The sequence below is a fragment of the Poecilia mexicana genome, unplaced genomic scaffold, assembly GCF_051168715.1.
Source record: "Poecilia mexicana isolate PSO_F unplaced genomic scaffold, ASM5116871v1 scaffold_1, whole genome shotgun sequence".
In the NCBI taxonomy this organism is placed as follows: domain Eukaryota; kingdom Metazoa; phylum Chordata; class Actinopteri; order Cyprinodontiformes; family Poeciliidae; genus Poecilia; species Poecilia mexicana.
In genome coordinates, this window is record NW_028263370.1 from 14,462,372 (window position 1) to 14,487,218 (window position 24,847).

The 24,847-nt window shown below is 39.0% G+C and overlaps 2 protein-coding genes across 4 annotated transcripts in view; one reads left to right on the top strand and one right to left on the bottom strand.

Annotated features, from left to right (window-relative positions):
- Nucleotides 1–10,673, bottom strand: part of palm3 (paralemmin 3) — a 36,969-nt gene extending 26,296 nt beyond the window's left edge. The window contains exon 1 of one of the 3 annotated variants that reach the window (XM_088005054.1): nucleotides 10,564–10,673. The gene's annotated coding sequence lies outside the window, so the exon portion shown is untranslated. The other 2 variants (XM_088005052.1, XM_014982075.2) reach the window with 2 other exon arrangements.
- The window catches only part of plppr2b (phospholipid phosphatase related 2b), a 58,864-nt gene continuing 44,414 nt past the window's right edge, over nucleotides 10,398–24,847 (top strand). The window contains exons 1-4 of the mRNA XM_014982149.2: nucleotides 10,398–10,483; nucleotides 11,966–12,163; nucleotides 17,540–17,993; nucleotides 23,045–23,155. Of these exons, the coding sequence (XP_014837635.1) occupies nucleotides 23,045–23,155 (111 nt within the window). The 5' untranslated portion in view covers nucleotides 10,398–10,483; nucleotides 11,966–12,163; nucleotides 17,540–17,993. The remainder of the gene's footprint in view (nucleotides 10,484–11,965; nucleotides 12,164–17,539; nucleotides 17,994–23,044; nucleotides 23,156–24,847) is intronic.

Sequence of the window (24,847 nt, forward strand, 5' to 3'; positions counted from 1 at the left end):
GCGCTTCAGTGGAACTCATCCAATCTGTTTTAATGGCAAAGACTGATAAGGATCAAGCAATGTACCACAGCACTCACATCCAGCCGCTCACACAGATCTTCCATCACTTCAACCCACAAAACCAAATTACCCTTTTATAAGTCAACAATTACAACTCTGAGCGCACCTCACTAGTCGGCTCATAATATGTCAACCTTGTAACCACAGAAAAAAAACTGCACAGAGATGAGGACTTTTAATTCTCATTTGAAATTGCTGGGTGAAAGGAGCATAATGAAGTTGTGTTTTTCATTAAAAAGTAACATTTTAAAGCTTGTAAGCATCATAATACTGTCCCAACTTAGAAAATTTGCAGTGGCAGCATTTTGTTGTGAAGTGTTTCGGTCCAGGTGGAGCGGTGCACCTCTTAAAACGGATGGCATCATGTGGAAAGAACCTAATGTGAAAATAATGACACAACATCTCAGTATATTAGTCATGAAAAATGACCTTCAGAAGATTACCGTCACACAGTCCTGATCTCAGTCCAGTAGAACATTTGTTGGCACAGCTGAAAATGTGTATGTGAGCAAGGCTGCCAACAAACCTGCCTAAGTTACAGCAGTTTTGTTGGGACAAATGGACCAAAACTCCAGAAACCTATTGTGGGAAGTTTGTGACAAGACATCTCACCCAAGTTTTTCATTTTAGAAGGCAATTCTACCAAATACAACGTAAACCTCTGAACTCAAAGAGACTCTGAAAAGCTCTCTCTTGATGATCTGACTTAAACCACTTAGAAATAATTTGGGTAAATGAGAGAAAATGTCATGGTTTAGGTCATCCAGTGTATCTAAATATTTGGTTTTAACTGGATGATAAATCTCCAATGGCTTAAACTGAGCTTTACAACAAACATATAATTTAGTCTGAAATAATTCACAAGCTGAGACAGAACTCTCCATTGCCCCAATTTAAAAAAGAAATAAATAAAAAAGTAGTCAGTTTGGGCTGGATTTAAGTTCAGTGCAAAACCATTTGTTCTCAACTCCTCTGAGTGATGACCTTGTTCAGAGCAGGAGACAGCGGTTTATCAACTGCCCCCTTCCCCGCCTCCCTTTGCAGTAAGACAGTTAATCAGTGTTCCTTTACTGTTTTGGGACACACAAACTCTGTCTCTCAACAGCTTTATCTTAGAGACCCTGTGCAAAGGCAGCTGAGGGACATATTAGAATACATGGTAAGAGGGAAAGCAGCATTTTAATCTTGATGTGGAATGAACTGTGTTTATGTTTAACTCTGCAGATGGGTGATTATAGTTGAAGGTGAAGTTTCCTCGAGGCACTAACAGAACAGTAGTGAACTATATCAATCAAAGCTCTTTATCCTGAACATCGCACAAGATAGTGTGCGGATGACTCAGCTCTAAGAAGAACCGAACAGACGGATGAATCCCGCACACACACAAGGAGGAGAAATGGAAAATCCTGCAGGCAACCAGAAAGGTTCAAATGTGCAACAGAACAAGAAGCTGAAGAAGTGATGAGAATAGGGGGAAATCAGGTTGCGAGGCACCTGTTCTGACAAGTCCTAACAAGCAACTAAGGCTGTGAATTCTCAAATATGTTCTTCATCAAGTTCTCCCTGACACGTTGTGCTGTGCCTGTTTCCAGCCCGTCAGTGTCTCAAGTGTAGTCTTACTCAAGACCTGGGGCTTTTTCCAGAGCCAGAGTGCGATACCTGTGCTTTTGCACACTGATGATTAAGCATAGAATGTTCATAATTATGAAGTTAAACCAAAGTTTTAGGCATTTTTAGCAAGGACAACAAGAACGTCTACCAAGAAGTGGAAATGTGCTCGGTGTGCGGGACAATCAGTGGGCAGAAATTAAGCTTGAAAGACACACCAACTTCCTACAACAAAATACGAGTATCTAAAAACTGTGCAGCACGACTGTCACTTTTGCCAAACTTTGTTCAGCCATGATAAAGGCTGGACAGTAGTTACGGTACTATCTTAACTAACATTACACCATGAAAATCCCATGGCAGTTCATTCCTGCTGTTATGCAACATCTGAATAAATTCACAAAAGTGGACAAGGTCATTGTAAGAAAACTACATCTTAATTGTATTTTTATGCACAACAAATTGAATGATCATGAAAACACCAAGTAAGATTCATAGTGAAGCTGGTGCAGTTGTAGTAGCATAAACAAGGTTTGTCTTGTCTGCTTTCGGCTTTTTGAGAAAAGAAAAAGTCTTTCAACTGTTGGTTTTGAGCAACTTTAGAATCTTTAGGGACAAATCCGCAGAGTATCTGAACATTTTTTATCCGGAGACAGATGGTTGCAATTTATCTGTTCAAGCTTTGCTGTGGTTTAATCGCTCACCAAGCAATTTTACAAAGGCCAAACTACAGGAATGAGAAGCATGTTTTGACAGGTGGTTGTCCTAAAGAGAAACAGAATAACATTAGGCAAACGCGCTGAAATGAAAACCATCTTGTTTGGTGGGAATACTAATGCAGATTTGCTTCAGGCTATTTACTCACAAGCTAAACATAGAAGAGAAATGAAGCATTACCTAAACCAGTGTGAACACAGCCCGCTCAAACTCATCTAAGATTTAAGCTTTTTATTTATTTTTTATTTTATGAGGATTTTTTCCCCCTCCAACACAAATGCAGACACTGCTGTAGTTTTCGGACTTTAAACGGAAATATATATGGCATGTTTTGGCGTGGTCCAGTCCTTTGTCTCTGTGCGCAGGATTAATGCGTCTGTGTTTGCATTTCAAACAGGTTTGGAAAGGAATGCACGACTGGTATAATCCAGTCTCAGTTAATTTTGCCTATTGTCAAAGAGTCAAAAGACTGCGAGGCTGCTGGGCCTCAGAGACCTGGCCACAACGACACACATTTTTCCAGATAACAAACTGCAGGTTGAATCTAATCTTATTCATTAGGATGAAACAAAACAACATTACAGAAACAACTTTCAACACTGATTTCATATAGTGCCACTTAAGCTCCAATTCCCTGTATCTAAAAAAAACAAAACAACAACTTCAAAGTAAAATTACTAGTTGAGTAACCAGCTCTCAAGTTGATTCACCTTCCCATAATTTCATAAGTGAAACAAACAAATTTCCTTCTAACTATTGAGTTTGAAGAGCAAAAGTACTTTAAACTTCAATAGCTTAAAGTACACTTTGACCTCTCTTACAAGACAAGAAAGACAACTGCAAGTCACTAAAGACTCTGAGGTTGTTGATGTGATTAAATAGCAGAAATAAGGTGAGAAACTGATGCTACTTGGTGGCACATGCATCTTGATGTTGGTACCACAGATTTAGCCTAGAAAATCTAAATCTTTTAAACGTAATCTAACTTGGTGTTTCTGGCACAGTCCAAAAATAGCTATTCTTTGGTGAAAAACAACTTCTCTATGTTCATCACTAGATCACCATTTCTCATGGCACAAGTTGTCGTCAACGTCTCAGTGTTTCTCCTCTAAGCTAAAGTTTACATCATAAAGCTTTAACCAGTTGGTGTCAACGTGTGAAAGTGCCTGGAGAAGTTATTCTAAGCTGTTATGAGTCCCGGATACAGAGAGGTTATGTAAAGCCTCTCACCTGTAATAAAAACATGTCATATCTCTGTGAGAAAAGTAAATAAATCGTCACCATGGTAAAAGCTTGCAAGCTAGTGACTGCGTAGACCGACTGTTTCAGTCCGCTTCATAAGTTGATTTTTTTGGATCAGGTGAGTCTACTGGGATGACTTTCAAACAACTATGACACCTGGAAAGCATGATTTCTGTTTCACAACTACCAGTGATGCAAAATTCAAAGGTTTTTGGACTGAGCAGTAGATTGGTCACGTTGGTGACCTGATGTAACTCTATTTGGAAACCGATTTTGGGGTGAACAAAACAGCACCAAACATAACAGTTGCTTCAGATTCTAGATCCTTAATAACCACCATCAGAGTTATATAGCTGCTAAGATCAGCTCAAACAGATGGTGCGAATACCCGCTAAGATTCACAACTCTGAGGAGGCATTTGCTTTATCTACAAACTCAAGGTGAGATCACATATTGTGGAATAGGTAAGGGGACTTTAAAGAAGTTCAACAAATACTAAACTAACAATTTAAGCTTGACAGCTTATAACAGACTTTTTTTTATTTTGAAGAAGTTGACCTGCTGTTGTGCCAGAGTCGACTAATAAAGACTTATCTTCTACAGAAAAGCATCACATTTTGGACTGCAGGTGCCTTCTGAATTTTATCTTTAATGTTTAAATGGACAAAATGATTTACGATGTGAATAAATCCAGCACTGATGGAGCTAGACTTGCAGAGCTCCAGCAAAGCAGGGAGAATGACTCATTTGTTTAACTGTATGCCCAGGTAGAACAATGTCTGACAGCTGCAAGAGAAATGAAATCAAATGAATTCCACCTCCTCTGATGTAAAATGTCCATATTGCACATGGAAAACACATTTCTAGCAGTTTGCAGAACAGAAGCTCAGCCACCAAAGAAGCTGACTCATTTCAGCGTGGGACTTAGATCTTCCTTTGGCACTCTGCACAATTCAGCAGCAGGTGAGCTTCCTCTAAATTAGTTGTAAACTGGCAGAGATATAAAGACATGATTTACCACATAATTGACCACATAAACCACATCACAGATTAGTTCCAGCTTTGGAAGGATGTGCAACAGTAGACAGCTTCCTGGCACCACTTAGTGCTTGCTATATATTAGTTTCTCTCATCACCAGGACACCAACCCTGCCAAAAAATATATATCAAATCCTGCATTAACTGGCATTTTGCTGTCTTTCAGTTAATCCATAGCATGAAATGAAGAAATTAAATAAATAAATAAAAAAAATCCTGAACTTGGTCAGCTAATGTTGACTGAAGAGAGAGGTGGATCTTAATTAGTGGCTGCTAAAGCGATAATCAGTCCTGCTTGGCAGTAATCTCTTCCCTCTTCCTTTTGCACTGAACTCGCAATTACATTTAATATAAAAGCAGCATATCATTTGCCATTTTGCATCCTGACAGATTTACATTATTTTATTGTTGATAACTGAAAGCATTTGCCAACCTGAAAATTAATGCAAAGGCCTTTCTGAACAGTCTATAAAATTTATAAGATGTACAGTTAAGCCAAAAATGATTTCATTGTTCTCATTAAATGAAGAGATTTGTTTTTGAATGGAAAAGACACATCCATTTTCCAAAAGATACAAGGATGATGCACAAAGGGCATCATTAAGGGGCAAAAGAAAATATACATTTTATTTACCTTTGAGTTGCATTTTTCAAAATTTGTATACCCCTTTTCATTGTAGGGGTCCTCAAGATCTGCTGCCCTGGTGATTCATGCTCCAACACAGCTGAATCAAATGACTGAATTACCTATTCAGCATGTTTGGCAAACACCTACACGCCAGTGTAGAACATCGTGTATTGTTTAATAATACTTGCTGCTGTGGATTCTCAAACTTGAAGGTATTCATATGTGGTCTTGTAGTGGAGTTGTGAACCGCCACAATGCACAGCCGCCATTCTTCGCTGAGCGCAGTTTTTTGATGGAAAAAAATGTTAAGCACTTTGAACAAATGTTTGACCAGATTAGAATGAAAAAGTCCTCAAGGCAAGGTTACACCTGAGTTTTGCCTCAATTCCATCTTCAACAATATTCCAGTGTGACATTTTCTTTGCGATATATAGGCTCTAGAAAGTAGTGTCAACAATAACAACCAGAAACCTGAAGATTCAGAACAAAACGTCCACATAAGACCCACCGTTTCCCAGCAGAACTGTTGAAAGCCCATCAGCTCTTCTCTTTCCCACAGTACATTTGGGTCACATGACTTCTCTTTACATGTCTTATGAACCATCCTACATCATTACATTTAAGTAAACAACAACATTTATTTGACCTGCTATGGTAATTTTGCTGTTTGCTCTGCTCTGAGAAGCACTAAATCTTTGTTTGCTACTTCTTTTGCCAATTCACATTGACCAACACAAATGTTGTCAATAATTATCAGGTTTTCTATCGTTGGATACCATTTAAGTTCAGCTGTGGAAATACTAGCAATGAGCAACATAATTCTTACAACATCTTACAACTCTGTAGGGATTTCTAAAGAACTCTGTAAAATTCCCCCACCTCCTAAAACAGAAATAAATAGCAAGAGTAAAATGAAAGAGAACTGCACTAAGGTTCAACATTTGAGTGACGAGGCATGGCGGGTATCTCAGACATGCTTGGACAGATAAGATGACATCATGCAGAAATGTGCTGCAAGTCAAGTGAGCTCTGTGGGAAGCAATTTAGTCTATATTAGCACAGCAGACACAGGTTTAAGAGTGACACCTATACTTTTAAACTGAATGAGTGGGTGTATCCAACATTTTAACAACAGGTTTTAGTTTCTCTTTTATCGTAGTGAAAATTTATAGTCTGAAAAAATGCTTAGGATCCTGACAGTCACTAACTTTGGGCAAACAAGAATCCTACAACAAAAATGCAAAAATGCTGCTATTCAGAGTCTTTCTTCAAAACCACATGCAATTAAAATGATTTTACAACAGAACCAATAGCAATTTAATGAAGCTCAGCTCATTTTGGTAGCTTCTCCCGTTTGCTTTAACAAAATCACATGCAGAAAATGAAGGAGTATTGACTCCTTCATTTTCTGCATGAAGGAGTCAATACTCCTTCATGTGCCCTTCACTGTGCCCTTCCTAATAAAGTATAAAGACATAAACTTGTTTTGATTTACATTCCCAGCTCCATACCTAGTCTGCTAGGTCTTAAAAATGTCATGGGACTGTGCCCCCTATGCTTGTTTTCTTGCTTCTTTTTAATATGCGGAAAATTAAATTAAAGTCCAATTAAAAAAGTGTGTACTGTTTTGTGTATGGCCTCTCTGTTTTTGTTCCATTATTCTATGTATACTCTGTCACCTGAGGCCACATTTCTGCTTGCCCGTAACAGCAACCCTGAAGGGAAGTTTGTTTGTGTGCTGTGCACCTTAAGACAAAGAACAGCATGTATTTGAAAAGAAAAAACTCTTTACTCCCAAAAAACAAACAAACCTCCCCCCCCACGACCATTTCGTAATTTAAAACAAGCTAGTAACACACATAAGTTTGCTTCTGCTTATAACCACAGTGCAGAGGGACATCTATAAATGTAACACGTCTTATGGTGAAACTGTACATGATTGAGACGTATGCCGGAGGTGATGGGACAGTAAGGAATTTTCCTCTTGCTTAAAATTCAGCCTTGATCATGTTGGCCAGCAAAGAGGTGGAGGATTTAATCACTGTCAGCCACTCTTTTGTCTCCCTTCCTTTATCTTTCAGGTTTTTTTAAAATCTATGTGAGCCTTGTCAGACTCTCATTCTCCTCCTGTTCTTTTCAATGCCATTTGAAAAGATAAGACACTTGCTGATTGGTGGTGCTGACAAACACAGTTTCATCTTGCCCTTTTATCTGCCTTTAATAACTATCCCACCCAGCGCACTGCACCCCCCCCCACTGTGCCCTTTTTTTGTGCATTAGAGAAGATTTTCCAAAGACAGATCAAAAACTAGACTTTGCAAATGATGGCCTCATTGATTGGCTAAACGGTCAATAGTTTTAAAAGAACAGTGGCAGACATCTTGAGTGTTATGCAGTGTTTGATTTGTGCTCAGAGTGTTAAAATTTCCAATTCATAAAAAAACACGTCAGGGTTGAAAATCCGAGGTTAAACACTAAGCACAAGATCAAAGATCAATATGACTTACTCATACATAAAAAATATTCATAGTTGAACTTATAAACTGTTAGGATCTGAATTCTGTGTCAGATTTCTGATATCTAGGAGCAGAGGATACCGTACCATGTTTATGAGAGAAGATTCAATCGGGTTTTACTACCGTTTAAAAAAAAACAAAAAAAAACGAAATTCTTTTCATTTCACATTGAAAGAATTGGTTAACACAGCTATTAAACATGTTCCATGAATCCATGATAGACAGAGCTGGAAACTCAAAAGTATAAAACTGAGTCTTTGCAACAAAAAAATATTCAACCTTCCCGTTACAGGTTGACCACCAGCACGACTCGATATGCAAGTGTATACAGTCTCCTTTTAAGTAGCTTCTTACACATCTCTGCTTCTTCCGACTTAATTTTAAACGTCTATCTGATGCTGAAGGTATGCATTCTTCAGTCTTCTTCACTCACTAACAGCGTTCACACTGAAGAGTGTTCATTACCTCTGTTAGCATTCAGATATGGGAGGAATTTCCTGATTGTGAAAAGAATACCAGCCCCTGGTCAAGCTAAAAATCAACAGATTCCCCGTCACCAGTGCATTAATCAGTGCAACTCTAAGCAAAGTAACCAAAATCTCACAGGTTTTCCGACTTTCAACTGGAACTAGATTAAGTCTGGCGTGATGTCATTTTGTGATGAGAGCTCCAGGCTAATCAGAAGACCCTATTAAAATAATGTTAGGTGTCTTAAGAAAACATAATGAACAGGAAGGTAAGGCAAAAGGGTGAAAATATTTCTTTTGAACATGCTATAGAGAAGTGCTGACCAGTACCACCAGCCTGCTTTGGTCCTTTGATATTTGTCCTTTCTTCGTATCCTTTCACTATAGCTCCTTAACGAGATTTTTTTTTTCTTTGACAATGGAGAAGTGCACTTGTAAACAAACCTTCAAGAGACTAACTACCATGTGAGAGCCAAATTAAGCCGGCAGGTGAGTAACACCTCATGGCTGGGGGCTTTAAGTACCTCAGTTCTTCAGTTTGACAGAAAGAGGAGCCACCTCAGCAGCCCCTGCTGGTATCTCTTGCCTGTGAAGATCAGTATGCACAGCTGCATGCTAAGCAGCTCTGGCTGCATAAAGTCAAACAGATCTGGTACGGCTGTGTCTAAAAGTAAAGAGGCAGCTTTGTATTTTTTACAGGATTTTGTTGGGAAAAAAAAAAGTTATGTGGTTAAACTGACTGGCCTTACTTGACATCTAAATTTGAATGGAATGGATTTATTCTGGGGGGTGTTGCAAGATGCAGCTGCAGCTGTGGCTCTTCAGCCAATAACAACAGAGCAAATATGTCAAAGTATTGCTTAATACAATCTAAACTCCATGCAGATTTTGACTTGATAGAAAACTGATTTAAACCAGAGTCCTTAGAGACAGGTATATATAGTGATAAGTAATTGTAAATATAAAGTAAATATGCCATCCAGCAGAAGTGCTGTTTAAGTCTTCTAATTGTTAGTTTAGGTGCTGTGCGAAACTAACAATTGATACAGTTTGCCAACTACTGAACAACGTGCCAACGTGGTCAGTTTCTCTGTTTTCCTTTGTTTTATAAAGGTAATTTACAAGTTTATGGTAACATCTTGCCCCTCAAAAATTAGCTTTCACACACATCTGCCTTTGATAACATCAAATAAGGCATAAATCATCTGGTCAGTAATAAAAGCAATATATATATATTTTTTTTCTTTTCAATTTCACATTACTCTTGAGTGCTCAGAAATCCCACAATTATAGAGGTATAGCACATTTTATGTGAGGCAAATAAGCACGGAAACAAATCCGATTGAAAAATCTAAGCAGGAACATACACAGAAAACAATCAATGTCACTTTAATTATTCACAGCATTTATCATCATGGGTAAGAGGCCAGTGAGAGTCAAACACTTTCTCACACACAAGGATGAACTCATTCATCTCAATCACGTCATAAGCTATCAAAAGTTGCATGTCCTCCATACAGTTTACTAATGCCAGCTGAACTGCTCGCGCCTCTTGTGATGTCATGAGCCCAAATACACACGCAGCAGAATTTGCCATTCTTAACCCATTTTAAAACTTTGTGCAGGCTAATGTTAAATCCTACAATCGATATCCATACTTCACGACCCACATGCTGATGTTTTCTTGACAGGGCACTTTTACTTTTAATAATGACAGAACATACAATAGTGAATGGTATCTTTAACTGAGGTCAGACAAGTCAACAGCTGCTGGGGCGGTGCAGACCTGGCTCGGCTCACTTCCACCATCTGGCCCAGACTCAAAAGGTGTCAGTCGAGCACGTACGTCGAACTTACCAAGACAAATTCATGCTAAAATGTTTCCAAAGCCGAGCCAAAGTGCACTCACCTGTTGAAAGCTTTGCGTCTTGGAAAAAAATACACCAAGTTTTAAAATAATAATAGTAATAATAAAAAAACCCGCCAATCGTTAAAAAGTAAAGGGGATAATTATCCTGCGTCCCGCTCCAAAAGGAAGAGCAAAAACACGAGTCAAAACACCTGAGAAGGCTCGGCTTTCTTCGCTCCGCTGCGCAGCCACGCGTTCGTCACATTGACAACAGCGGGACGAGGCGACGTCAGAGGTTCAAACTTTAAAGTCCTCCGAAGTTAGCCTGAGGCGGGGAGCCACAGCCTGAGTGGAAAAGGTAATAATGCCCTCGGTCCTGCAGCGTCTTTATAGTCCGTGTGTGAGGAGGAACGAGGTCGGTGTGAGCTGCACGGTTACCTGACTCCTCTCATTACGGGGAGGCCAGCCCTCCTCACACGGCAGCGGCAGCCTCATGTTTCCTGTTATTTTCCCTCTTATTTTCCCTCTGAATGGCAGCGGAGTAGACAGACTCACACGGACTGGGCTTCCCTCTAGGAACAGGTTGAGATGCATCACCTAACACGAACTTTCATCCTGAGACTTACAGCCTTTTTACATAGCAGTTTAAATTAACGTGATATTCCTGAGACTTACAGCCTTTTTACATAGCAGTTTAAATTAACGTGATATTTACTCTCACCTGCATCTCTCACTTGGTGTGAAAACAGTTTAGTTTATTATTACATTAGCGCAGTAAGACCATAACAATTATGACCCTAAGTTCTTAGAAGTACTGAATTTACTGAATTTATATTTAAAGACAAACGTGCATCTTCACATTTTTAGCTGGAGCATAAGCAGATTAAAGCGGACAGAGAAAAACCGGTGCACGTTGTCATATTCAGAATGTCAGAATATTTTAAGGGTGTCTTAATGACACCCTTAAAATATTCACTGGTCTGTGTAAAACATCAGTAAGGAAGCTGAAAATGCAGCACATCCAAAATGCAGCTGCAAGAGTCCTGGCCAACACTGACACAAATGGACATCACACCACTTTATAAATCATTGGTCTAGCACTGCTTAAGGCCCAAAGAAGGTTTCTTACCTAGGACCTAACTCAGTGTTTCCATGACCAGAAGTAAACAAGCTGAGGAAAGTTTCTAGAGGCTCTTCAGCTTTGGAGCACATTACCTGAAAACCAGAGATGTTGCAGAAACTGTTGGCTCCTTTAAATCAGGACTGAAAATATAGTTTTACTAATTAGCTGACTTCTGTTCCCTAATTGTTGCAGGTGTCTGTTACATTAAATCCCAATAAAATGCAATAAAGTTTGTGAGTACAGCAAGAGATAAAGATAAAGGGATATGAACATTTTGCAATGCATAGTAAGTTTGTCTTCCATTTGTTTCACTTGGATTGAATAATAGTGGCGCTGAAAACAGTGGAACAACTGCCAGAGACAGTAAAGTGAAAGAGCATGCAGTAGTAGGATGATTAAGTGCCGGTCTGTAATAAAACTTTAGATTGTTGTTATGATGATGTGTGCTATCAATGCATGTTTGGCTTATTATTTTATAAGATGAGATTAAGCAACAGACTTTGAATAACCCTCCAAGGAAACACTGCCGTATAAGTGATTTTACTTTTATGACTTCGTGAAGCAATGCATCTGTTTAATATACGTATTTAGAAAACTCTTAAACTCTTAATTGTATGAGAGATTTTGCAGCATGTCAAATATGAAAAGCTAAATTCTTCTGTTTATTATATATATATGTATATATATATATATATATTTTTGTTGTTTTGGCTGCAGGCAGAAAGACAGAGATTCAGGAAAAGTAGTGGACAGCTTTGTCTGGGCCTCTGCTCCAATTTTGCTTTGTCGGAGGTAATTCAGAGTGGGAAAACGTCTGCCGGAGATGTGCTTTTACGCCTGGAAATGCAAGACGGGGAGTGTGATGGAACGTCGGTAGATAATGACCAGAAGTCGAGTCGGGTCATGATGCAACAGGTTTGTTGTGGAAAAGCTGGCGCTCTCGGTGTGCTGTTTTCTTTACAGCGCAGTGAGCATAGCAGTTTACTGATGACTGTTATTCTGCTGATAAATACTATGTGTCTGAACAAGCACCATGCAGGTCAAAAGAAAAGCACAAGCAGCAGAATTCCCCTTCACGTTGACTCACAGTTGGAGAAGAAAGGCTGACGTACGCCTACTCACACATTGTTTTGCTAACTGAGAGCCATTTTAGGTACAGCCCTTAAATACTCTGGAGATAGTTCAGAGGTGATTGCAGATATTTCACCTCTATTGGTTAGAGACATGTATATTTTTATATTTTGTAAAAAGCTGTAGAAAAAGTTAGAACACAATTTTATTATTCAAATTTCTATTTGATATAAACGTATAAACATGTTCTGATGTGTTTGACACATCAGAACATGTGGAAAAATCCCAGGAAAGTCTTGTCACGTTCAATACCTTGAAAAAAAATATCTATTTCCCTTAACTTGTGACGGTAATTGGTTGGGCTGAATTTTGCTTAGAGGTAACATTTTTTAGATTTATTTGCAAGAAATGTACTTTTCTTAACATTAGTGTAGAAACCCACGGTAACTTGTACGAATTCAAGTTCCAGATCGTTCAGTTCCCTCTTATATACAAGCAAAGTTTCTTCATCCCAAACGGTTTATTTTAAGTTAATTGAAGCCTTTTTTCAAAACACCTACATATAATCTCCACATCCTCAGGTGATTACAGCCTATGTTTAAGATGGACTGCAATGTTTACTCAGACTGGTTGCAAAAGGATCATTTTTCTTTTGATTTAGCTTATTTATTGTTAAACCGGCTGTTAAGAAAATTGTTACTTTTTGTCGCATTACACCTAGGGCGACCATTAAGAGATTAGTAGGCTCTTCCTTTTGTCCATGAATCATAGGATGATGGGGAAAGAAGGGGGGGACTATGTGCCATGTCTCAATTAAAAAAAAAAAAAAACTGGGTCAATCAATTTTAATTTATCTTTTACCACAGCTTACTCATATTTCATTTATACTACACTATGCTTGAGCCTCATTTTGTCACCATGAACAGCTTTTTTTTTGTTTTGTTTTGTTTTGTTTTAATTTGGCCAGATGTAGAGCCGAGCATGAACCCTTAAAATACCAAAGAAAAAAAGTTCTTTAGAGATGCTCAGTATTTAAGGCACATGAAACACAGCTTAGCTGACCTGCGCTGTGTCTACTTCTGTAATCCCATTTAGCTGAAAATCTGATTAATTCTTTATGTCTGAAAGTCCCAAGCTTGGCAATTTGAAGCTAAAATGTCCCTGGCTGTGATCCACAGCGATAGTATCTGAAATGAGCACATCCAAAGACTCGGCCTACTTCTTATTCCCCAAGACAAGGAAGAGCCTATACATGAGCAGCCAGCCGGTGGGAGTACACAGGCACATATCTTACTGTATTATCCTTACAACATGGAAATAATCGAGTGTGTATGTGCGTGTGTGTGTGTTTACAAAGGGAGGCATTTGGTAGTATAAGCTTTCCCTTACAATGCGGTCTATGGGCTTTTGTACAGGAGTATTCATGTGTACAAGTACCAGCACCTTCTGAACACCGCTCTTTGTCTGCAGAGGTATGCACGTGCAGCGTGCCGTTAAGAGTCCCGTTTGTGTTCATGTGAATGCAGCACACACAGGAGGAGAGACTGGCTGGAGTGGGTTCAAGGGGCTTTTATTTAGAGACAATGTTATTTATGACATCACTGTTTCTTAACAGTGACAGGTTTAATGTTATATCGTGCTGTAAAAAAGTTTCTGCCCCTTCCCTCAAATGTTTCAGGACAGCTCATCAAACAAAGATAAGCTGAGTAAATTCAAAATGTAGATTTAAAATGTTTTACTTGTACATTGATTAGTTGGGGAGAGGAGTCATGTGCTAAAACATAACAGTTTTGACAAGTAGTCATTGCATCAGGTGGGGATTAAAAAATAAATAAATAAAAATTGCCCAGACAGTAATTATCCAGTAGGGTAGCACTTATTTGCTTAGGGCCACTTTCTTTCTTTTTGGCCAGGCAATGTACATTGAACAGCAATGTACATTGTAAAAATAATGCAAGCTGAATGTATTTGATTTGGACAATATCCTCTGTCGATGGCTTTGATGTTAAAAATGTAATACTCAGCAAAACTGAATGTGACTATTATACTTTTGTACGTCTGAAAATGGTAGGTCATTTATCAGATCCTTTGTTCAGGTTTTTTTTTTTTTTAATTATGCGTTTTTTGTGATTTGGGCTAACAAGAAAGCATCAAGTTATTGCTATTGGCAAAAAGGGGGAAGCTGTGTGGAAAACATTCCCAGGGGAGCACAGGTGTATTCCTTATGTGGATGTTTGTGAATCCAAACCCTCTGCTGCATTAGACTTGTTCTCAGTATTTGAAGTTTGCTTATGTGCACAGAGCCTCTCTATTATTTTGTCCTTATCTTTGACAATTCTTCTCTTTTTATTTCTTTTAACGAATAGAACCATCAAATGTACTTCGCCCTATGAGTAGTAAGACCAGAAATACATAATCAAAATTATTCGCTGCTCATTCTTAACTCATGCAAGGGGGAGAAAAGCTGCATACCTGCAGAGCTTGAGTTAAAGGAATGGTCTTAATAAAGCAAATGGGAGGCTGTAATAGACAGATATTAATGAAGCTAATTAACATCATGCAGTCATTTCTACGAGCTTGCAGCAACTTTCACATTTGTGGAAAGTTGTTTGTGTCATTTGTTAAGGACTGATTAGTAGACATTACTTATTATGTCTTCTTCTCCTTCTCCTTCCACTTCAGATAGCGGTGAAAGAGGATAATTAGATGAAGTTTTATTTTGACCCAGTTCTGCGTGCGTGCATGTGCGTTTCTCACCCAGGCTTCTGAACTCAGTGATTTGCCTGCAACGCCACTTATCACCAGCGCTTGTCTCATCTGCGTTGTCTGTGTGCTTTTAAATGTGTGGGTATTTCTGCATACGCGCGTCCCCCCATTTGATACTACTGTTCTTGAATGCAGCAGGTTTCCATGGGAACTGTGACATCAGTGACACCACGTGATTTTATCCATAATGCTCGGGTGGGAGAGAAAAGCCACTTTGCCATGAGTGGTCCACGGTCCCTCTCCAGCTGTGAGTGATTTGTTTGAGTGGAGAAGAAGGGTGGGCGGCTGGTTCCTTACATTGTAGGAAACTGTGACGGGTTTTGAAATTTAGTTTTATCGAGAACAATGCCAGACACGGTCCCATTTCTGAGCTTTTATCTCCCTCAACGATGTCGTCTGATAATAAGTTTCAAAGACACTGAACTGTCATAAATGTTGGGGAGGTAACGTTGGCTTCCCAAGAGTGACAAATTATTGACGCAGTGTAGTGCACAGTTGTGTAATGGAAGGGAAATAATTCGTGGTTTGTAATATTTATTCCATAATAAAAATAGAACAAATGTTACATAGCTGCAAGCCTTTTTGGGTATGTCTCTACTAGCTTTACACATCTTGATTTTAACATTTTTGCTCATTGTAAAATAAACCAAACTTAATCAGTTAGTCAGGATTAAGATCCTCTGGGAACATCAGTTTTCAGTATTGTCACAAATTCTCAGTTGAATTTAAGCCTGGACTTTGACTAGACCATTGTAATGCATGAATGTGGTTTGAGCTATGACATTTCATTGGAGTCGTTGCTGTGTTTTGGCGTTTTTGTCCTGCTGGAAGGTGATCCTCTAGTCTGAAATCCTTTGCAGTTTTTCTTCCAGGATTACTGAATTTAACTTTGTTTGTCTTCCAAGTTCGATAAGCTTCCCTACCCCAAGTGAAAAAAAAAACAACAAAAAAAAAAAACATTTGTAAAGTGTGACGCAGCCACCCCCTTACTTTACCACTTTACTATAGGCATGGTAATTAGGGGTGACAGTTTTAGTGCCACAACACATACACACACAGAGACTGCAGTGTTTTGCATGCATACATAAGATAAGTCAGTTCTTGTCTCATCTTAGTAGAGCACTCCTTCTATAACATGTTTGCTGTTTCCTACACGTCCTCTGGCTTTTTTTTAATTTATTTTCACATTGACTTTCTTCTTGTCTTTCTTCCCAGGATGGAAGAAAGACAAGATGAAGAAACTGTCCACAGTTTTTCCCAGGTGACCTTTGGCTCTATGCAGCTCCTCTAGGGTTACAATTGGTCTTTCGACTGATTCTTTACAATCTCTTTCATTAATGCTCCCCCTGCTTGGTCCGTCTTTCTAGATGGACGGATATGTCTTTGTAAGTTTACAGATATGCCACAATATTATGCTCTTGAAAGATTAATTAATGCTCTCTGAAATAGTCAATATTGTTTTGTAATCTAACTCTCATTTTAAATTGTTGATTTTATTCAAAAAATGAGTTATACAAGGGGATCCCACACTTTTCAGATTTTTATTTGAAAAAATCCACTGTTGGTCTGTTATATAAATTCCCAGTAGTATACATAGAAGTTTTTGAAATAAATTGCAAAATTTCAAGGGTTATGAAAATCTATGCAGAGCCACTATGTCAAAGTGGAACTCCTATTTTTTATTTTTTCTGTAAACAGGGTTGAAGTCCAAAGTGAATTTAGCCTTTGCCTCAGTGCCTTCAGTGGATGTCCCAGTCCCTTGCAGTGCACTGTGCATGCATGTTTAAACATTTACTAAAAGACTCACCCTCACAGAAACATGCATTTCTCATGAAAACTCTGACTGCCTTCAGTTTGCCACTGATTTAGGCGTAATTTATTTAATGCAACCCAAAATCATTAAGTAATGCACATACCTGCATGTGGAAAAAAAACCCACAAAAAAACAACAACAACCTCTAAATCCTCCTGGTGAGCTTGCGACCAGAAGGCCTGTGACCTACATAGGGACATGTGTGGGTTGCATCCCACTTTTCTGCTTGACAATGCATCATTAACCCACTTCAGGCTGTTCAGAATTGAGGTCCCAGATCACCTGAGCTCACTCTGTATAAGGCAAGGTGCTCAAAAGAAGCCGTAGAAGCACACAACACTGACTACCATTGGGTAATTCAGCTGCATTTCTCTCCTGGCTCTCCAGCCATAATCACACACATGCACACACACACAACCAGTACTTTTACGCTCAGAGTGTGTCTCCCTTTTTTTTGTCAAAGTGGTTTCCAGGGGTACTAAAGTGCATGATGTCTACCATTTTAGCCACAGTGTTGCTTCAGCCTCTGACTACCACACACACACATTCTCATTTTTGCTCCCATCTCTCTCTCTCCCTCTCTTTCTTAAATTCCCTCTTCCCACTGTTTTTTCCCTCCGCTCTTTCTTTCCCACACGCAGATGCAGATGCTCTCACACACACGTTCTCCTCCTCTCCCCGTATCCACCGGCAACTGCACTGAGCAGGCTCCCTCACTGAGCCCGTGGATCTCGTCACTTGACTAATTAGCCTGGAAGTGCTGTTGAAGATCATCATATTTAGCTTGCCGACCCAGCAGCAGAGAGCAGACAGATATAGACCAGTCTGGCTGCAGGCTGAGTGCCTGGCAGTGGGCAGGCTCTCTATCTCTCTCTATTCACACTTAGTGCCGAAAGGCTTATAAGTGGCGGAGCAGCGGAAGTGAGGGGCGGCTGTGCTTTGAAAGAGACGAAAAGAGGAGAAAGAGAGAGATCGTAGCTGAGACCACATCCAGACCACACGATGCGACTTCGCTGCAGAAGCAAAATCCCCTTAGACTTCTAGAGGCAGCGGCCACTGTTCAGCAGCACTGCTTCCAACACACAGAGACAGAAGGTGAGACTTTTTCGAACCACTTGCTAAACCTGGTTTGTTTGGAAAACTGCGTGTGTGCGTGTGTGTGTTTGAGCGAGCAGACGAGAAAGGTAAAGAGAGGAGTGGAAGACGTCCTCCTACAGATGGAATTCCTGCTGTGCCGCTCCTGAGGTTCAACAATGTGGGTCACAGGGATGCTCAGCTGCACACACACACACACACACGCACACACACTCACATACTCTAAAAAAAGTACCAACCGTGTGGCTGCTTGCTTTACTAATACCCAAATCGGCATGCAATGAGTCCCTGAATAATAGTCACTTTTTCAGTGTAAGAAGTAGGAGAAAACCTTAGCGTGAGCATAAATGTGTGTGCGTTTATGAATCACTGAGTGTGTGCCAGTGAGGTTTTTAGCCTTTTGTTGCCGTGGTACCAGTAAAGGGCTTAAAGATGCACATAATAGTGAACAGCATGGAGAATCAGTCATGCCAGCCTTTTGCCTTATTGCTTCTCACAGCTTTGGAAAAGCAGTACATAAAAGATCTTCCCAAACACTGTATGTACAGCACGCTGCCTGTGTGAGCGTGTGCATGTATGGATACAATTCTTTTATATTCATGACATAAATATTACAGTGTGCTCTCTGTGGATTGTGGAGCTTTGAATCCTGTTTCTCTTTGAAAACGGTTCGCACTTTACAACAAGAGCTTATATTTCAACCTACGTAATGTATATGCAGTGATGTTGCTGCAGTGTTCACTGAATATTCTTTTGGGTTTGAGCATTTTTAATGGTACAGAAGCACTGATCAGAGTGTTTTTTTGTTTTTTTTTAAATAACAATTTTAGCCTTTCTGGGGACTACAGCAACGTTAATTGAAAGTCTTTTGTCCTATTAGAAGTTTTATGGTATTAGAAATGTATGCTTCCCTTTAAATTAAAAACTAAATGATTACAGAATTAACATTTTCATCTGCTTTTGCCATTTTCTATTAACGACTAGAACAGTTATACCGACATGAAACAGAGATCTTGGTTTGTATTTTCTACAGAAGGCAAAGGCATTTCATAAAGCTGCAAAATGTCCAAATCCAGTCTGTTCCTTAATAACCACGTCAAGTTTACTTGTACAGCACATTTCAGCAACAAGGCAGTTCAAAATGCTTTACACCATTAAGCATTCGTAAACAACTACGAATAAATATTACATTTTATCAAATACCATCATCAAAATCACCGAGCAAATATACATTAAATATACTGATCAATACCCAAGCTTTTATGACTCATAGGCAACTCTAAAAGGATGGGTTGTTAGCCTTTATTTAAAGGAACTCAGTGTTTCAGCTTTTTTGCAGTTTTCTGGAAGTTTGTTCCAGATTAGTAGAGCACAACAACTGAATGCTGCGTCTCCATGTCTGGTTCTGGTTTTGGGAATGACTAATAGACTTGAATCAGAAGACGTGGCTGGAAGCTTGATACAACAACAGGTCTTTGACGTATCTTGTTGCTATACCACTGAGTGATTTATAAAATAACAAAATGTATTTGAAAGTCTACACTCTGAGCTACAGGGAGTAAGGGTAAGGACTTTAGAACTGGGGTGATGTGCTCTATTTCCTGGTTTCAGGGCTTCAAACAATGAAACCACAAAGCTGATGTGCAATGCTTAGCCTTCCTGTTATCTGTTGAAGTTGGCTTTTGGTTGGCAGACCATTGGCCAGTTTAACAAAACATCCCTAATTTGGATACTACTGGGTATCCTTTGGAAGGTGTCTCAATTTGGTATCTGCTAGAAAACGACAAAATGGTGGAGGGGTGAAATGACCATTACACATCCAAGTCTCATTCACCCTGAACAAAAAAATTATAATTTTCATTGTAAAATGATTCATTTTCTGGGCTTTGAGTTATGTACTAACAGTTTCCACAACTAAGAGTTCCAGCACTTAGGCAGTCCTGATGTTTCCCTGATGAGGAAAACATCAGATTTGAACGTTTCTTCGCCCTGTTGGCCATTCCTGCCACCGGCTGATTTCTCTCTGCCTCTCTTCTTCAACTGCATCTAAGAGACAATGTAACACTATTTCTCAGATGCATGTCCGGCTGTCTGCATTCCAAGCTTTGTTAACCCCAAATTACCAAGGAGACTTATTATATTAAAAGATACTTGAAGTACTAACACATTTATTGGCTTATTCATTTAATTAGTCCCAAATTTGTTAATATTGCAAGTTTAGGGACTGTTCAGATCTATATATGTATGCATAGATAGTGCTGAGCTTGCAAGATCAATGTGATATATTTCTCAGTGTAAAGTATAAATTAGTAATCTTTGAATCTCATTTTAGTTAAAAAAAAAAAAAAAGCCTGTTGAACTTTGATTAAAAAGAAAGCCTTGTTTTTGTGTCGATGGATTAAACGGCTTCAGATGTGAAGAGATCTTTGTGAAATGTTTGTTTTTTTTTCAGTCTGTTGCATTTTTAATTCTTGCTTTATTAATGCACAGATTATACATTTTATTAATATTTGATCATGTTTTACTGATTTGTGTGCTTGTACATTTATTATCATTTTCATAATGAATTCTCAGGGCCTGTTTGGACAGGACTGAAGGACTCGCCTTTTATCTATTATTCTTCATTATTCATTCAGGGCCGAAATACAAGCATGGATGCCGTCCAACCTTGTGAAGTGGAGCACTCTCCACTTCTGCTGTAACAACCGCTGATTGAGGAAAGGGCTGATGAGGCGCTATAAAGTTAGGGAGATAATTGTTGCCAAGGAGATGAGGGAATAAGCGTGATATCTGCAGAGAAAAACCAGCTGGTCCTAAAATGAATAAATTATATACAGAGGATTGGTGTTTTTTGTTTTCTCTTTATGAGCAATAACAGGCAGATTAGAAAGTTCCCAACTCCTAACAAAATGTTTTTGCCGCTTTAATCAAAGACGTATGATCTGAATGCCTTTTGAGATTTTCCGCATATAACGAGGCTGACATTATTTAGCACGAGTGCGATGATTTGCATGCCAGAAACCCCAAAGCTTCTCATGAGCTCTTACTCTAACGCTCTGCTCCTTCTCCTCTTTTCTCTCCTTTTGTCTTTGTCATCTGAGGCTTTATTCTTTTCTTTCTACCTGTTATCCAACTATCAGAATTATTTCCCATTGCTGAATTTGCTTGCTTTTTACCTCACCATCCACACTTCTGTCTCCAAACATCTGCACCATGACTTTGTCTCTTTTTTTTATCTCTTTCTGTCAGGCTTTTGTTTTTGATCATCACTCCTCTGTTTCCACTCTAGTTCTCCTCCTATCGGCCTCATTTCCTCCTCCTCCTCCATTCTTCCATTTCCTCCCTGTTTGGTTTGTGTGTTTGCGCCTGTATACCTGAGTGTTTTTTTTTTTTTTTTTTTTGATGTATCATGCAGGATGTGCCACTGTGTGCGTTTTTGCACATCTGCAAATGTGTGTGTAGCAAAAAGCGTAGGTGTGCGTTTGCATAAAAAATTGTTTTTTTCATACCTTTTACTCACGGTGGGTAGAGAAAGGATTCCCCGTTTATACTCAGAAAGGATTATATGCAGAAATGCGGGGCACGAAGGCTATCGGAAATCTAGATTTATGAGTGCATGGTTGCTACATTATTCTACGCTCAAATTGTCCTCAATATGCTAGTTAGATACATCCTGCTTCCTTTGTTCACTGTAAAGGCTTGATCCTCTGTAACTGGTGCCATTTCTGTATATCCTCAGAAAGACGTCCTTTATCTGGTAAAGTGCCTGCAATCGTAGTTTTTTTAAAATCATTTTAATTATCCACAGGATTTTACAAATGTTTCAATTATTTAAAGCAGAAAGAAAATCAAAGCATTACAAGAATGCTACAGTCTGAATCTCATGCTTCGAAGTTAAAAATACAGTTTTGATGAAATAAGCAGACATTTGAGAAAAGGCTAAACTGGCTTGAGTTCATATATTTTGCTAACACAATATATAATAGTGATCATTATTTTTCTTCATATCATGCATGATCAAAAGAACTGAGGTAGAATATGTTGCAGAAATTTAAAATAAAGCAGTTTCATAAAAATACTTAAGAAAATAGACAGAAAAACATATTAGATTAGACATAAATTGCAGTTATTTCCAGTAATCTGTAAAAGGCATCAAAATGTTTAAAGCTTGATCAATAGCATTATATTCACTGTAAGGAAAATATGACGACTCAAATTAAAATAAATCTAAAGTAATAACTTGCATGTAATTTTTCAGAGCATTTTGTTTATGTCTTAGCATCGTGTTTAACATCCCTAACTGTGTAGCTGAATTTTGTTGACATTCTGGTAATAAATGAAGGATTTGAATTCTACTGGTGGCTGTTTCACATGTTGAAGTGACGATTTTCATCACTTTTTATGAAGAGCAATAGATTGATATCCAATGAAAATGAAGTGAGCGCTAGAAGTAGTGAGGCATCGTCAGGAACCCAGTTTCCACATCCTCTGCCTCAACCAAAGCGTTTCTGACGCCTGTGGGTCAGCACAGCAGAGGAAGAGATCCCAGGCTGATGTGAAGACATCACAGATTAAGGAGCCAAGCAAATTGCCCAAAGCAACAAAACACCTGCCCTTGTACTTTTGAATTTGTCTCAATATTTGGGAGAATAAATAGCTCTGTTAAGCAAGGAATAAAACAAGAGGAATGTGACTCTGAGTCAATGTATTCATAAATTCATCCATCTGTTGTCAAAAATGGTTTTGTAGAGATATCACTTACCAGAAGAAAACACATTCCTTTTCCCAGTGCCAATATGCAACTGATACTAGGGGAACCCAAGACTTTTTCATGCCAGTGAGATATTACTGCAGAGAAGGTACCATTCTACCCATCTGCTCCATCCTGCCGTCACTCATGAAAAAGCTACTTGAAACTTCTGCATTTAAGGCAGAGACTGTGTTTAACTATGCTTTTATTGCATGGATATGAGTTATATTTTTTTTATTTTAAACAAAGATGAATACATGTGATAGACAAAAACGTTACAATGAACTTTTATCTCCTACAGATGATTGACAGTCAGCGACCATCGCAGAGGAGGCCCGTGATGAACCTTACCGCAGACAGAGGCCAGTTGAAAACCAGCACCTACATCGTGCCCTGTTTCCTCTTCGTGGAGGTGAGCTGGAAATAATATTTCCCCACAGTGATCTGGTTCAACAGACACAACATCCGTTAGGGTTGTGACAGAGAATCAAGTTAAAACTGCCGGGTTCTTTGGTATAGTTGTGGAAACATCCAGGAGGATGAAGTGCCATAAAGCACGCTAATGAGCATGAAAAAGAACATTTTCCATCATGCGAATGTTCTCTGCTTGCATCTCTATCACTCAGCCTTTGATGCTTTTCTCATGGCAGATTAACACGAATGACTGTCAGCTGCAGAAATCAGATGGCAGGCTCTGTTTTCAGTTCACTGACTCCAAAAAAGAGTGATTGATTTGGATGAATTAACACAAATGGGTAATTATCCTCAGCCCATGAATCACTTAGTGATAACGTTAAAAGGATGGTGAAGGGATCTATCGTGGAAGTCCTCTCCAAAGCTTTCTTCGCTCATCATTTCCTGCTCCTCTCCCTCCCTCTCTCTCCCCCTCTTCCTACGGCTCTTCATTTCTCTGTGTAATCCCTTAATGACCTGGCGCAGCCCTTGTGGCCTTTGCTAATATTTCCAAATTTATTGCTCTAATTAAGAAGGGAAACCCAATTTGGCCATCCCATGCTGCAAGTTGTGTGAACTGCAGCAATGATAGTAGGTAGCGTTGACTTAGCTTTTTGCTGCTGTTGTTTAAAGTCTACAACAGGCAATGCAATTACAGTGTTGCAGAAAGGTTAATGAGCATGCAAATGTGCAGAGCTAATGCTATCATCTCCCTTTTGTATTTTTTAACTCTTGCCACGTTACAAAATCAAACTTTATTGAATTTTATTTGGATATTTTTGTAGAAGATCAACACAAAATAGTGCATATCTGCAAAGTGGAAGGTGAATTATATTTAGGAAATAAAGCTCTTTATGGGTTTTGTCTCTACTGGCTTTACACTTCTTCTAAAAACTGAATTTTCTTGCCCATTCGCCTTTGTAAAACAGGTCAAACTCAGTTTGTCTGGAGATTTTTCAAGCTTTTCCACAGATTCTCCATTGCATTTTGATGTCTAGACTTTACACTCTATTTCATTTTACTATTCACATGGGTATGCTTTGATCTGAACTGCTCTTTTCTAGCTATGCATGTTCAGGGTTGTCCTGCTGAAAAGTGAACCTTTGCCCTCCTGCATCTAACTGCTTTTTTGGTCCTTTATTTATCTCCATCCATCTTCCCTTTAACTCTAACCAGTCTAACTTTCCCTGCCAAACAAAAGCATCCCCACTGCATGACGTTGCTACCGCCGTATCTCACATTGAGAATTGTGTGTTGAGGGTGATGTGCAGAGGTTTCTCCGACACACAGTTGCGTGCAGGCCAAAAACATTTTGGTTGGTTTATGACTGATAATTTTCCTCAATTATGGCAGCTTGAACATCACAATGTGAGATACTCAAATATTGGGATGTTGAATTTTAACTTAACTCTTACAACTTTACCACAGCTTTATCTTTGGGCTGTGTGGTGCACCTGAGTCCTTCACAGATATTATGTGGCTTCTGAAGGTTGTTAGCTGCACTGGATTTTATTTTGAGTTGTTAGAATAAATGTGACCGAGGCTTACACTGTCTCTTTATTTTCCATGGAAATAATTTTTAACAAACATTATGTGTAGTTTAACTGGCATTGATTAATTATGCACTACTTACTTAGTTGTTCTATCTCGT